At 39.3% G+C, this 15875-nt stretch overlaps 1 protein-coding gene across 3 annotated transcripts in view; it reads left to right on the top strand.

Moving 5' to 3' along the window:
- The window catches only part of dhx38 (DEAH (Asp-Glu-Ala-His) box polypeptide 38), a 90532-nt gene that overhangs the window by 26164 nt on the left and 48493 nt on the right, over positions 1 to 15875 (top strand). For all 3 annotated transcript variants that reach the window (XM_055648959.1, XM_055648961.1, XM_055648960.1), the window contains exons 11-15: positions 4814 to 4926; positions 6001 to 6138; positions 7264 to 7450; positions 8150 to 8335; positions 8532 to 8672. In XM_055648959.1, the coding sequence (XP_055504934.1) occupies positions 4814 to 4926; positions 6001 to 6138; positions 7264 to 7450; positions 8150 to 8335; positions 8532 to 8672 (765 nt within the window). The remainder of the gene's footprint in view (positions 1 to 4813; positions 4927 to 6000; positions 6139 to 7263; positions 7451 to 8149; positions 8336 to 8531; positions 8673 to 15875) is intronic.

The raw sequence follows: 15875 nt of genomic DNA, 5'->3' as shown, positions 1-15875 counted from the left end.
TTTTGAGCTTACCATTTTGGCTGCATGCCTTTTGCACTGCAAGGCTTCAACCGTGATTAGTATAGGATTTTGAATCCGCATTTCTCATCACGCACTTCGTGGGCAAAGGCTTTGTCTCTATATGACTTTGAGACCATGTTGTGCGTGCTAGATGTAATATCCTTGATTGGATGATGCTTAATTGAATCTCTGCTTCATCCTGTTTGGGTCTCTGGATGTGCAGATGCTTGTTTAAACCAAAGATAGACATAAAATGCTAGAGTAACTCAGCGGGACAGGCGGCATCTCTGGAGAGAAGGAAGGGGTGACGTTTCGGGTTGAGACCCTTCTTCGGACTTAAGGTCCTCGTTGTTTGTTTAGACACTGTAATCTTCAGTTCTAAATATTGAAATTAATAATTGCAATAACTTGCTTTGTCTTTTTGAATCAGCACTGACCGGTCCTGTACCAAGGATTATGTTTGTCATGTTAAATGAGTTTTTCTTTCTCTACAAGTACTGCCTGATCTGACTCTCTGTAATAGCTCTGACCTGTATCTCACAGCTTTACATCTTCCCCTGTTTTTTTAACTCTCTCTCCAATTGCCCCCATTAATCTATCAACCAGGCAATTTTGTAAAGGGCATAATACCATGAAACCCTAGCTTGTTCCTGTTGCCTTGAGTATTTCTCACATTTTCTGCTTTTGTTATTGATTAGTGTCTGATCGCTGTAATAGTGTAATCAATGGGGAGAGCTGTAGAGCTAGAGTTAACATGAATTGATTTCATTGAAAATACTTTTGTGCCGCACATATTCAGCCATCTGGCATCCATGTGGGATGCCAGTTACATGAGAAATGTTCATTTGTTTTGTATCACTCCACTATTCTATGCATGAACATACAAATAAATTACTGAACTGTATAGCACTTAGCTGCCCTATAAATATTAAAATGTCTATATACAGCAATTGTATGTTAATGCTAAACATAATTACTGTACAACAGGAAAAATAAGTCAAATGAATGGCTGCAGATAGACACACAAAGCTGGAGTAACAGGCTGCATCTCTAGAGAGAAGGAATGGGTGACATTTCTGGTCGAGACCTTTCTTATTCACTATCACATGATGTGCCAAATGTTCAAAGAGGATGTTGCTCTAATAGGCCTACAACTGCACTGCCCTTGGGTATTAACATAAATAAACAAAACCTGTTTTTTTACACTTATTTTATGTAATACTAAACTAAATTCACTAAACATGTGTTCATAAAAGCAAATCAACTTTATATAGGCTATGCATGGACTTTTATGCATGTCCTAGCAAAGGTTAGGGTATCATTTAAACTAAAATCATTAAATTCTAAATGTCAAAATGGCAATGCAGATTATTCATCAATTTCCACAGGACTTTTAAAGACATGGCTGAGAAGATTTAGGCTTGTTACCTTTATATACGCTTGCTTACATTACTTTTTTATATCATGCAAAAAGTGTAAATGAAGAAGATGAATCTGCATTACCGTGTGAGCAGAAATGCCATTTCGTTGCTCAACAAGTTTTAACACATTTTAAAATCCTTTTGACAGCAATTTACCAGTAAATGTTTTCCTCTGTCACTCATCCATCATCACTTTCATTCTGTTACAAAATGCACACATTTTGTATTAAGCCCTGACCCATAAGCTGAATTAAATTTGTCACCCGGCCAGGGAGAAAAATAACAAAAAAATGTCCTTTCACAATGTTTTTTGCAGAAGAATGAGTGCAGAGTTATCTAACAAAAACATTTCTTTGCTGTCTTCAGGAACCTTTGTACACCAATGCTTTGTCAAAAACATGATGAATCTATACAAGTATCTTCATCCATTTTGGCATTCTTTTGATAATCGACAGGGAGATGAATGATATCTGTAAAACTTGGTTTCGAATACTTCCTGATAACAATTGCACATGATGGATTTGTAGATGGCTAGTGCATGTGCCTTTAACATAGTGACCTCACCACCACTAACCACTCCCCCTATTAGGTGTATAATTGCATGCTTCCCACCCTTAGCCCGCTCTCTTTAGCTCCGGTGACAGACCACGTACAGCTAGAGCAGTAGTTTGTGAACTGTTAATAAACTATAGTTAAGACACAATGTGTTGTTGAGACTTCTTTACAGGATTCATGTGGCAATTGCGCACATGTATATTTGAGAGATTTTTTTGTTTAAAAGCATGTTAAAAGCAGTTAATGTTGTGTTTGGAAGGCAGTACCACATTAACCTTGTTTCATTAGCATCATAAATATGCTCGACAGCCAGATTATTCAACAGCTAAATCCTTAAGTTTCACAAAATGCCTCTACTGCTAGTTTTCTTTTCACTAAAGGCATTTAATTTTTGAATTCCACACTGAATCTTTAAAAGATTCATTTTTTATAAAATTCCTCTACTTTTTCCATAGCATTATCCCTGAGATGTCCTCGGTACTCTAAGGAAAACTAATCCTATAAAGTGTGATCTTGATTGTCATCCTTCACTGTATATGTTGCATGGCACTTTTCAAAACTTGTATGTAGCTTTGCGTCCAGGAGGAACTCATTAACTGGACTTTGTGAAGTAATGTAACAAAGTGTTGAGGAATCAATGTTCAATTCTTCCATAAGAACAATACTATTTTTAGTTTTTTTCAGGCCTTTTACCTGCTTCTACTTTCTGTTTTTGATATTAAAAGAACATTTGCATTTCATACCTTTGTCGGGAGTATTGTTATCTGATGTAGTGGATAGATGGGCAAAATTCATTTACACTTTATGTAACACTATTGGAACCAGCCTGGCATTTGTAAATACATGTGGGGCTGATGCACTCTAGACTGATGGGGATCACTAAGTGACAAACAGGTTTATGGGTTTATTGGTTTGGTAAATGTAAAAATGTTACCTAGCATGTGTAGGATAGTGTTACGGTGTGGAGATCGCTGCTCAGCAAGGACTCGGTGGGTCGAAGGGCCTGTTTCCGCGCTGTATCTCTAAACTGATAAACTAAACTAAATTGCTTATTATTCTTAGAATTTTTTCCAGTTGCATGAAAATTCTGGATGCACAAATACCTGAAAAACATGAATTTACTGTGTGTTGCCAGAAGTGGGAATTCAGAGTAAGTCTTGGTAATTGCAGGAGAATATAGACTTAATGGAGATCGACAATAGACAAAAGATTAAACCTAATTGCTTTAAATGCTTTGAAGCATTTAAAGGAACTGGGTTCAGTAAGAAACTGCATGTTGTGCTACAATGGACAAATAAATAAACAACAGTCTTGCGAAGCAACTTTTATTGATGCCGGTTGTCACAGCAATAAAAAGAGCTAAATAAGAGCTAAGGAAGTAGTATTGTGAATTCAATATGCAAAATTATTTAAGGGGAGTTATGATAAGATAGACAAGTTTCCAGGATTTCAGACTGAGGAAATTACAAATAAATTGGGTATAATTTCCCAAAAATCTGATTTCAGTAAATGTGGTTTGGATTGTAAATTTGTAACTATTCATTCAAGGAGGGAGGCAAAGGTAGAATCAGACCTGTCAGTTGGAATCAATTTTAAGCATCAGAATTATAGTATGTGCAGAAAGATCTGTGAAGTGTAGGGTACATCTCTGATTGAATTTTTGTGATTGCCATCGGTGTGGTGAATTGGGGATTCTTTTAGATGAGATTTTGTAAACTTTCGGGAGCCATTTTATCGTAATTTGGTTGAAATATGAATAACATAAATTTGGGAGTGGCGTTTTGGTGGAGCTGCTGCCTCACATCGCCGGAGATCCGGGTTCGATCTTGACTACGGGTACTGTCTGTGCGGAGTTTGCACATTCCCCCTGTGACTGCATGGGTTTTCTCCAGATGCTCCAATTTCCTCGCACATTCCAGAGACTCCAAGGTTCGTAGGTTAATTGGGTTCTGCAAACTTCCTCTAGTGTGTAGGATGGTCAGTGTGGACTTTGGTGTTACGGTGTGGAGATCGCTGCTTAGCAAGGACTCGGTGGGTCGAGGTTCCATGCTATATCTATAAACTAAACTAAGATATCATCTGATTGATAGGCTGCATAGTATAGTATAGTATATACTATAGTATATACTATAGTATAGTATATAATATATACAATAGTATAGCTGCATTTCTCAAGGATCAATTCTGGAACCTTCACAATTTGACAAAGATATTTCACAATTGGATTGAAATGTAGTAATTTTAAATTGATATGTTTCTTGGGTAAAATTTAAAACGGTGCCATATTATTGCTGTTGGTATGACATAGTCAATCTGAGAGACTTCATTTCTCATGTTAGCTAATTGGTTTTAATAACTATTTGTAGGTGCTATTTAGCATTTTGTTCAGCTGAAGTAACAATATTTTCAAGATGCTGTTACAATATATCTGTAACACACAATGCTTGCTAGCACTACATTTATATTGTACAGGGTAGACAAAAATGCTGGAGAAACTCAGCGGGTGAGGCAGCATTTATGGAGCAAAGGAAATAGGCAACGTTTCAGGCCGAAACATTGCCTATTTCCTTCGCTCCATAGATGCTGCCTGACCCGCTGAGTTTCTCCGGCATTTTTGTCTACCTTCGATTTTCCAGCATCTGCAGTTCCTTCTTAAACATTTATATTGTACATATTGCTTTTAACTTGGTAAGTGTGACATAATGACTATTGAGAAAATAAAGAAATATTGAATGGAATTTTCCGAGCCCATTTTGTTTCTCTGAAAGCTGTGACAATTATGATATGGCTGAAGTATTTTTTAATAATATAATTCTAATGCAACTTTTCTTTTTTAGGCTCAGCATAAACACTGGGAACTGGCTGGGACTAAATTGGGAGACATCATGGGCATAAAACAGGTAGAAGAGAAAGATAAAGATGTAGAAGAAGATGGGAAAGTGGATTACAGGTAGATTAATTTTTACTTTTTAAAAAATGTTTTAATTTTTGCCCTTCACCAATATTTGTAACATTTTAATTCGTAAAATAAAATGGTTGCCAAACAGTAGCGGCAAAATATGTTAAAATAAGTTAAACTAATTTAAAGGAATAGTTGGAATACTTTATAGTCACATGTGACTCGGCACGGTGAAATTCTTTGCTTGCAAACCCAGCAGTGTTAATCCCAAACTATTGAATGCTTAGACTCCCTAAATTGGAGAAGAATATTTTGAGGCCTAAATTAAAAATTGCAGTCAATTGAACTGACCTGCAAGGAGTCCTATATTGAATAGGGTGTTGAATCCTTGCTCAATTTATTCTCACGGGGTTCAATGATTACTGTTTCTTAATATATGACTGGAATATTAGCAGCCTGAATTTAGAGGCCATTGCTCGAACAACGCAGTCCTAATAGATTGTAAAAGCTAACAGCAAAATAATACAAAATATGTGGAAGGTTTTGTACAAAACAGTTTGGGAATCAGAGGACATTGAATTTAATGGTGACAGGATTTCTATGGGAGGATGTTAGGTGTGAAAAATAGTCACTGATTTTTTTTTTATTTTTTTTTTTATATTCGTTTGTAAGTTATTCATAAATTGCACAACTGGCCAAACAAATGAAAATTAATCTTGAAAATTGTAAGCTATTGCCCAACAAGTAAGCAGTATAATTGTAGTTTTGAAATTTGCAGCTTGCATCCTTGTAATCCATTAACGTAATTATTAGGAAATGCAATGATGTTTCTCACACAGATGTTGCAGTACAACTGTTTAATTGTCAAAGAGACAGCTCAACTCAATATGCAGCTGAAAATTATCTCAGAAATAAAATAAATCCTGCACACTTCTGTATATTGTCTTTTTCCGATGTATTTTCACAAATGCAAGTTTAATAATTAACTAATCACAAAATGTAATTTGCTCTCTGCCTCCCATCAATACACATTTAAGTGGCTGGATGTTGTCTCATGATTTAAAAGTCATGGTCTTATTACAGTTAAATACACTAATGTATTTTCCAATGTTTTTTTAAATATAGAACTGATCAAAAGTTTGCTGACCACATGAAAGACAAGAATGTTGCAAGCAGTGAATTTGCAAAAAAGAAAACTATTCTTCAACAGAGACAGTATCTACCAATATTTGCCGTCAGGGAGCAGTTGCTCAATATAATACGGTAAGATGTCATTTTGTGTTTATAATGCAGGTTGGTGATTTTTCAGCTTCATATGTTCATGTTCTTGACTTTCTAAGATTCTGTATGAGGAATTGCATGCCTTATTGTCTCTGATCCTGCTCTTTTCTTCAGCAAGGTCTCATCTAATCGCGTATCTCAAATTTCTTATTCTCATATCATCTGATTTTACTCCTCGTATCTACTGTTCTTTGACTAGGATGTTCTTAACACATGGGACCTTTTTTACTCATGGACATTTTTCATAATTCTAGAAAAAACGCCCCGACATACTTGATGCCACGAGTACCTAGGACTAGCATCACGGCCTCCTACGACCCACCTACGACCTTGTGACGACCATGCTGCGAATATGAGTCGAGGGCAAACTCGGCAGAGGTCGTGAATTAGGTCGTGAAAGTGGGACAGGCCCTGTAGGCCACGGGACCTTCTGGTTATGAACCATTCTAACTCCTCTTCCATTCCCATACTCTTCAATCCTTTTGTCTAAAACCTCCTGTCTTTTCATCCAAGGCCTTTGTTCGACCATCTGCCAATCAGAAAACCCTCCTCACTATTGCCTACCAGGCTTTGCCCTGCCCCATCTCTCCCAGAATTCTCCCCCCCTCCCCCAAAAAACAACAATCTGTCTGAAGATGGGACCCGACCTGATATGTCACCTGTCTATGTTTTCCACAGACGAGGTCTGTCCTCCAGCACTTTTTTTGGTTTTTTTGTAAACTAGCATCTGCAGCTTCTGTATACTTCCTGTTCTCTGAGAATATTAAATGGTGAAAAAGCAATCAAAACACCATAGGTAGACAAATGCTGGAGAAACTCAGCGGGTGAGGCAGCATCCATGGAGCGAAGGAATAGGTGACGTTTCGGGTCGAGACCCTTCTTCAGTCTGATCCTTCGCTCCATAGATGCTGCCTCACCTGCTGACTTTCTGCAGCATTTTTGCCTATCTTCGATTTTTCCAGCATCTGTAGTTCTTTGTAAAACACCTTAGGAATTAATTCAACTTTTATCGTGGCTTAAGGACATAAAAAGATAAACCTAACTCGGGAAGATGAAAGCAATAAGGAACAACATTTAAGTATCCCTCTTTTTCCTTCATTCTTACAGGGATAACAACGTGGTCATTGTTGTCGGAGAAACTGGTAGTGGAAAGACTACTCAGCTAACACAGTATCTTAGTGAAGATGGGTATTCAAACTACGGCATGATTGGATGTACTCAGCCCAGGCGTGTTGCAGCCATGTCTGTGGCAAAACGTGTCAGTGAGGAAATGAATGTGAATCTTGGAGAAGAGGTAATGAAATTAGTTTGCTTGCGTTTTTTTTGTAGTGTTAGTTTACCATGCTCACCAGAGATGCATGGCAATAGCTTTTCTTTTTTTTTTTAAATAATGTTTCTTATGAAACAGTATGTTAAACATTTAATATTCTCAATGAGAGTGAAAAGCATAATTGATATTAATATTAAAATTGTTGACTTATTCTGTGATCATTAGCTGTGGCTCACATTGAAGAAGCCCTATACTTCAGGGGCATTATATGCTTGGTTTACATTTACTTTAAGATTAACATTGAGCCAGATCTTCAAAAAAAACAGCTCCATGAAGGTAAACGAGTTATAAACAGTGCTTTGATCAGATATGAAATACTCTTTTATGAATAATTGTATAGCTTTTCAAGAAGCTTAATTGTATTATAAAATGAGAAAAGTTGATAAAATGTTGATAGCTTGAAAATGTTTTAATGATAAAAGTACAACTAAACACATGTAGAGTTGCCTTGAAGCCAGATTTGCATGTGATTTGTAACTGATTTAACATTTCAGGTCAAAAAAAAGAGAAAACAGGTTGTGGAAAGAACAGAGGGAATGTCTGTTTCGGGCACAGGCCATTTAAAGAACTATAAGAGAGACAAGACAGAAAAAGAGAGAACTTAAGATCTTAAGCTATCCATTGTTATTTTTCAGACTTACCTTTGTATTATTACCTTTTTAGGTGGGTTATGCTATTCGATTTGAAGATTGTACTTCAGAACAAACTGTCATTAAATATATGACGGATGGTATTCTACTTCGCGAATCTCTGAGAGAAGCAGACTTGGATCATTATAGTGCTGTCATCATGGATGAAGCCCATGAACGGTCACTAAACACGGATGTACTATTTGGCTTACTTCGAGAGGTATGTATATAATATACAATGCGGGGGTATTGCATATCAATTTTGTACATTAAGTATTTGTGACTGTAATTTCTCTATTTCTATTCTTAGTTTAAAAAAAAAGTATTAAGGTTTTGAATTTCATTAAATACATTACGAATATTGTAGGAGATGAAGAATAATTATTTATCTTGAACTATTGTCTACCCTTTTCCAGGTTGTAGCTCGCCGTGCTGATCTAAAACTGATTGTTACATCGGCAACCATGGATGCAGGCAAATTTGCAATATTTTTTGGGAATGTGCCTGTGTTTTATATCCCTGGCCGGACATTTCCAGTTGATATTTTCTTCAGCAAGGTATGGTACCGATTTGGAAATTTTTACTTGTGTTGGGAGTTCAGTTTAATAAATTTGTTCCATTATAACAGGAGTTGGCAACCTTGTTCTGCATAGGAGCAGATGGCGGGCCATCTATCACCCTAGTGTGACACTTGATGTTTTATCGCATTAGTTTTCACGTGTTTTTCAATTAATTTTCTGCAGTTCACAGGTCCCTCGCGTGCCCATGGACTGGCTATAGTTCCCACGACGCGAAAACTAATTGTAAAAAAAAACGCCTGCGGGCCGGATGATTTCGGGTTACGGGCTGGATCAGGCCCGTGGGCTGTAGGTTGCCGACCCCTGCATTATACAATTCTCTTAAACTGCATTACAGAACCAAAACATCGTAGATGTTGTAACTCTGAAATACAAAGTGATCAAAATATGAAATGGGTTAGGCAGCTGTAGAGATTAAAGCTATTAAATCTTCAGGTCAGTGAAATCCCAACAGAAGTGGGGGTACTTAAAAAAAAAACTGGTTTGTAGAGGGTGAGGCAAAGAGAACAAGAGGAAAGTTATATGATGGAGGACGGGAAGGATAAAGTGACAGAAATGATAGTGAAAAGTACTTGATGACCTAATAGAAACATTCTGTAGAGTGGCCACTATCCTTGATCTCCTCACATGTAAAGGGCCACTTAGTGGGTAGGAGATTTAGTACATATTATACTGTATATATATATATATATTTTTTTTAAGGGAAAATGTAAACACTGCTTCAAGCAGTGAGTGACCTGTATCCAAACAAACTCGGAGATTCCCCCCAAAATTGACATATTTTACTTACAATTTATTTCCTGTAAATTCCAGGGAAGGACCCAACATCTGCAATTAACTTAAAAGGGGAAAGATAATAAATATTAATAATGAAATAAGAATGGATGATACTCAGCCCCACAAGCCTGCCCTAATTCAAGATGAGAATGGCTAACCTCTACCAACCTCATCTTTTCTGTACCAGTTTCCTAAAGACCTCAAATCGCTTGTCATTCAGAAATGTATCTATTCCCTCTTGAAATATTCCAAGTGACCCAGTCTCCACAATCCTCATGGGTAGAACATTTCACATATTCACCACTCTCCGTAAGAAAGTATCTTTTAGCTGTCACATTTAAAAGTATATAATTACACAAAGACTGATGGCGAGACAGAATAAGAAAGGCTAATATAAGAAATATAAAATATTATAAGAGTTTGTAAAGAAGGTTGTTAATGCATTGGAAGCTGACGTTTAGAACAGTGGGAGATGGTTTAATGGTTTTAATGTAATATCCTCTGGGCTCTTGATGAGTAGGATATGGAATGGATGTATATTTGTTCTTGTGGCACAGTCCAAAACTAAAGGTTATTGTTTAAATATAAGAGTTTACCAATTCAAGGTGAGGTGCAATTATTTTCCCTGAAATTAATGAGTCTTTGAAATATCCTGTCCAGAAATATATTTGTCTGTTTATACTACAGTTACAATTAGAGGAAGATAGATATACAATGCCCTCCATAATGTTTGGGTCAAAGACCCATCATTTATTTATTTGCCTCTGTACTACAAAATTTGAGAGTTGTAATAGAAAAAAAATCACATATGGTTAAAGTGCACATTGTCAGATTTTATTAAAGGGTGTTTTTATACATTTTGGTTATACATAGTCCCCTCCATTTCAGGGCACCATAATGTTTGGGCCACACGGCATCACAGGTGTTTGTAATTGCTCAGGCGTGTTTAAATGCCTCCTTGATGCAGGTATAAGAGAGCTCTCAGCACCTAGTTTTTCCTCCAGTCTTTCCATCACCTTTGGAAACTTTTATTGCAGTTTATCAACATGAGAACCAAAGTTGTGCTAATGGAAGTCAAATAAACCATTATGAGACTGAGAAACAAGAATAAAACTGTTATAGAGACATCAGCCAAACCTTAGGCCTACCAAAATCAACTGTTTGGAACATCATTAAGAAGAAAGAGAGCACTGGTGAGCGTACTAATCTCAAAAGGATTGGCAGGCCAAGGGAGACCTCCACAGCTGATGACAGAAGAATTCTCTCTATAATAAAGACAAATCCCCAAACACCTATCTGACAGATCAGAAACACTCTTCAGGAGCAAGGTGTGGATTTGACAAAGACCACTGTCCTCAGAAAACTTCATGAACAGAAATACAGAAGCTACACTGCAACTTAAAAGAGCAACCACAGTTGTGGAAAAAGGTCGTGGACAGAGAGACGAATATTAACTTGTATCAGAGTGATGGCAAGAGCAAAGTATGGAGGAGAGAAGGAATTGCCCAAAATCCAAAGCATACCACCTCATCTGTGAACCACGGTGGTGGGCGTGTTATGGCCTGGGCATGTATGGCTGCTGAAGGTACCGGCTCACTTATTTTCATTGATGATACAACTGCTGATGGTAGTAGCATAATGAATTGTGAAGTGTATAGACATATCTATCCTATCTGCTCAAGTTCAAACAAATGCCTCAAAACTCATTGCTGGTGGTTCATTCCACAGCAAGACAATGATCCCAAACATACTGCTAATGCAGCAAAGGAGCTTTTCAAAGCTAAAAAACGGTCAATTTTTGAGTGGCCGTCAATTACCTGATCTAAACCCAATTGAGCATGCCGTTTATATACTGAAGAGAAAACTGAAGGAGACTATCCCCTAAAGCAAGTATAAGCTAAAGATGGCTGCAATACATGCCTGGCAGAGCATCACCAGAGAAGACACCCTGCAACTGGTGATGTCCAATTCAAGCAGTCATTGCATGCAAAGGATATGCAACAAAATACTAAACATAACTACAGGTGCACAACCTTTTATCCGACGATCCAAATAACGAAAACCTCCGAATAGCGGCCATTTTTTCGGTCCTTGAAGAAAGTTCCTTGAAAACGTTCACCGAGGGCGACCCGCAGAGGTGACAGCGGAACCTCCGGTCGGTCCTCGAAGAAAGGGGAACTAAATCCCCATTCATAAAAGAGGTGAGGGTATATTGCGCGGGAGGGTTAATAATTAACAATATGCTGCTACCTGCCCGCTGAGTTAAAAAGTTCCCACGGTAGACAATACACAGTGTATCGTGAGTCTTGCGTGGGAACTTTTTAACTCAGCAGCAAATTGTCGCTCCCTTCAGTTTCACCCCACCTACACCCCTCTGCTTCCTGGCCATGTGTGTGACCCCTTCCCTCCCCTCTCCAGCTCCCCGCTCATTGCACCAGCGCGGGGGCTTTGCACTGTCTTCACGTCGGCGATTCTAGCAGCGCAGTGCAGTCACCGGAGACGTCAGGACCAACGGAACACCGACCCCCAGGCCCACCGCAAGCACGGAGATCCCAGAGACCCACAGCCAGCAGCAGCCCAGCCCCGTTCCAACTCCAGAGGAAAACTGCAAACTGGCCGGAGACGTCAGGACCACCAGAAGCCGCTCCCCTATGGGCCGCTACGGCAACAAGTGGCAGTTCGCCCACAGCCCGAGGTGCGCCCTCTCATCGGACACCGACCCCCAGGCCCACTGCAAGCACGGAGATCCCAGATCAGCAACTCCAGCCCAGCCCCGCTCCAACTTCAGAGGAACACGCAGTGTATGGGCAGGAGCTGATAGTGTGGAAGGTACTACTTGTTCTTGGGGTCGCGCAGCTCGGGCTGTGGGCGAACTGCCACTTGTCGCCGTAGCGGCCCATCGGGGAGCGGATTCCTCTGGAGTTGGAGGGGGAGGGGGGTATTGTGCTGTTTGATCGCCCCCTACTATCCCAGGGACAGGGAGACGGGACGTTCACCGAGGGCGGCCCGCAGAGGTGACAGCGGAACCTCGGGTCGGTCCTCGAAGAAAGGGGAACTAAATCCCCATTCATAAAAGAGAAGGTGAGAGTATATTGCGCGGGGGGTTAATAATTGACAATCTGCTGCTACCTGCTCACTGAGTTAAAAAGTTCCCACGGTAGACACGATACACAGTGTATCGTGAGTCTTGCGTGGGAACTTTTAAACTCAGCGTGCAGGCAGCAGCAGATTGTCGCTCCCTTCAATTTCACCCCACCTACACCCCTCTGCTTCCCGGCCATGTGTGTGACCCCTTCCCTCCCCTCTCCAGCTCCCCGCTCATTGCACCGGTGTGGGGGCTTTGTACTGTCTTCACGACGCCGATGGCTGCAGGTTCAGTGCAGTCACCGGAGACGTCAGGACCAATTGGACGTCGACCACCGCAAGCACAGAGATCCCAGAGACCCACAGCCAGCAGCAGCCCAGCCCAGCCCCGCTCCAACTTCTTCTGCCGGGATCAAGGCGCAAACTCGCGACCTTGCGGATATGAGCCGAGCACTCTACCACTGAGCCAGCCATTAAAATCTACGCAAAAAATTTTCCATTCCGAAGACCGACAAATTCTGAATTACGAAAGGTGTCTGGTCCCAAGGCTTTCGGATAAAAGGTTGTGCACCTGTACTTTCATTTCCATGACATTGCTGTGTCCCAAACAATATGGTGCCGTGAAATGGGGGGATTACATATAAACACTAGTGTAATTTCTACATGGTGAAACAAACTGTATAAAAATGGCCTTTATTAAAATCTGACAATGTGCACTTTAACCACATGTGATTTTTCTTCTTTTTTTTTCTATTACAAATCTTAAATTATGGAGTACAGAGGCAAATAAATAAATGATGGGTCTTTGTCCCAAACATAATGGGGGGCACTGTATGAATAACACATTGCTGAAAGGTTACTGGGCATAGATGGAAGTGATTGAAATTGGGCCTTATTGACTGTTCGGTCTGGATTGGAGGGCCAAGCGATCTACTACTACTCCAAATTCACTCTTTTGTATGTTGACTAATATGCAGCACTTGCTCCTTTATCTTTCAGGACTCCAAAACCCCTTGGGCAATGCTGTGATTTTAACTGGAGCTGACTTTTAACATGATTGATCTAAAACTTTATATACTAGACTGTTTAGATGTTCTAACTTTTGCAGCTTAGTATCAAAATAATTAATTACTATACCACAGTAGAGGAGAAAGGAAGATGTACCTTGATTTCATTTTTTTTCCTTGTTAAAACCTATTAGCTAGGTAACTTTAAACTATGCCATAGGACTTGCATGTTTTTGTGTATGTGTTCCAAGTGCTTAAGTTTATTTTCAGTTATCCTTTTTCTCACAGACCATAGTCCATGCTGACCTCTAAGACCATTGACCATTATTACATCATTAACAAATTAAATAAAATGCAATTAAAGATCAACAATGTAAATGATTAATTTCAAAATCCACAACATACACCCCCGGTGGGCCGAAGGGCCTGTTTCCGTGCTATAGTTCTGAAGTCTAAATTGAGATGTAATGCAAATAGCCTGTGGTTAGGTTGTGTGTTGCTGTGCTTAGGTTATATAATGCACTAAGTGAATGTACTTGCAATGTTTTCTGTTTTGCTCACATGGTGAATTGAGAATGTGCAGACCAAGCTCAGCATTGGAGATCTTGGTCACGGACAAGACTATTTACTTTAGAAAAATTGAGAGTTGTGGAGAATATCTTTGAGGTTTCCCTAAAAATAAGGTTGGACTTGAAAGTTTACATTGAGAATCTTAGTGAATGTAATTTAAGGGTGCATGGATTTTAGATCCATGGGCAGAGCTAGATTTTTTTTTTTTGTTTGATGAGTTTACCTAATGGTTAGCTGCACTTACACAAATAATTTCATGAATTTAGGAGCACGAGTAATCACTTGGGTCCTCCGATTCCAATATTTAAAAAGACCATGATGTGCTTATAACCTCAATTCCCCACATTTCCATCCACCTGTTCGCATTGTTTCTGATCAAGAATCTATCTTAAAAATATTCCAAGGCTTTCTTTTAGTGGGGCGCCCCCTTATTAAACATTGACCCCTACTTCTAGATTTTCCCCAAGAGGAGCAAACTTTTTCAATTGTATGAAATAACGGCTTGTTGTGGTTTGAAATTTTGTTTTATTGCTGGTAGGATATGAAGTGAAAAACTGAGATTAGAAAAAAAAGATGTCGGTCTTTTTCGTGGTTTTGACCCGAAACGTCACCTATTCCTTCGCTCCATCGATGCAGCCTCACCCGCTGAGTTTCTCCAGCATTTTTGTCTACCTACTCTTTTTCTTGGAGTTGTGTGGGACGTGCAAGATAAAGTTCCAGACCTATCGATCAATGTCCACATGGTTACATGGTGATTGGGTAAACCACATGAAAGAGCCTGGATCTTTATCTATTTTTCCAAATTACTTTTACATTAACAAAAAAAATCACGAAATATAAATTGCTCAGTTTCATTATTGCATTATAAGAAAACTACAAAATAAGTAATTTATTTCTGATAAAATTAATAATTAATTTTGGAGCCCTGGATGTCTTATATAAAGCTAGCCCTTTTTCATGAAAAATACAATGGCTGACAAAATGGTTTTCAAATTAAATAAAATTATTATTTTTGATATTTATACGTTATAACTTTATTCGTCCCAGGAGGGAAATTGGTCTGCCAACAGTCATAAAACACAACAAGATACATGAAACATGAAATTAAAGCGACGAGTGGACAGTCCAGGATTGTGGATGTGCAAAGATTAGGGGGAGGGGGGGGGAGGAAGGAGGAGTCTTACAACAGTCGTTGAAAGAGCGGCGCGTCCAGAGGAAGTACAGAAGGCTCTGTCCCTTCTTACTCAGTGCCTTAGTGTAAATGAACCAGCCTTGTTTTCTGTCCAGGTAAACTCCAAAGTACTTGTACTCATTGGTAAACTGCATATCCACACCCTTGATGGAGACAGAACAAGGGTGTTCCTCTCCTCCTAAAGTCCACCACTAACTCCTTAGTCTTGTCGATGTTGAGCTGCAGGTGATTCAGCCCACACCACTCAACAAAGTCGTTGACCACACCTCTGTATTCAGATTCCTTCCCCTCATTGATGCAGCCCATAATTGCTGAATCATCTGAAAACTTTGCAGGTGGTGGGAGTCAGAGTTCTATCTGAAGGCCGAGGCGCAGATAATGAACAGGAAGGGAGAGCGGACTATGCCCTGTGGGGCCCCTATGTTGCTCACTATCATGTCCGAGACACAGTTCTGTACCCGGACATACTGTGGTCGTCCTGTCAAAGAAGCCCATTTTTTGGAAGTTTTTTTTTTTAGCTGATCTCAATAAATCTGAGAGTTGAGTCTAGAT

The sequence above is a fragment of the Leucoraja erinacea genome, chromosome 17 (genome assembly GCF_028641065.1).
Source record: "Leucoraja erinacea ecotype New England chromosome 17, Leri_hhj_1, whole genome shotgun sequence".
Classification (NCBI taxonomy): Eukaryota; Metazoa; Chordata; class Chondrichthyes; order Rajiformes; family Rajidae; genus Leucoraja; species Leucoraja erinaceus.
The sequence above is the reverse complement of the archived record's forward strand: the minus strand, read 5'-3'. Positions and strand labels throughout refer to the sequence as shown.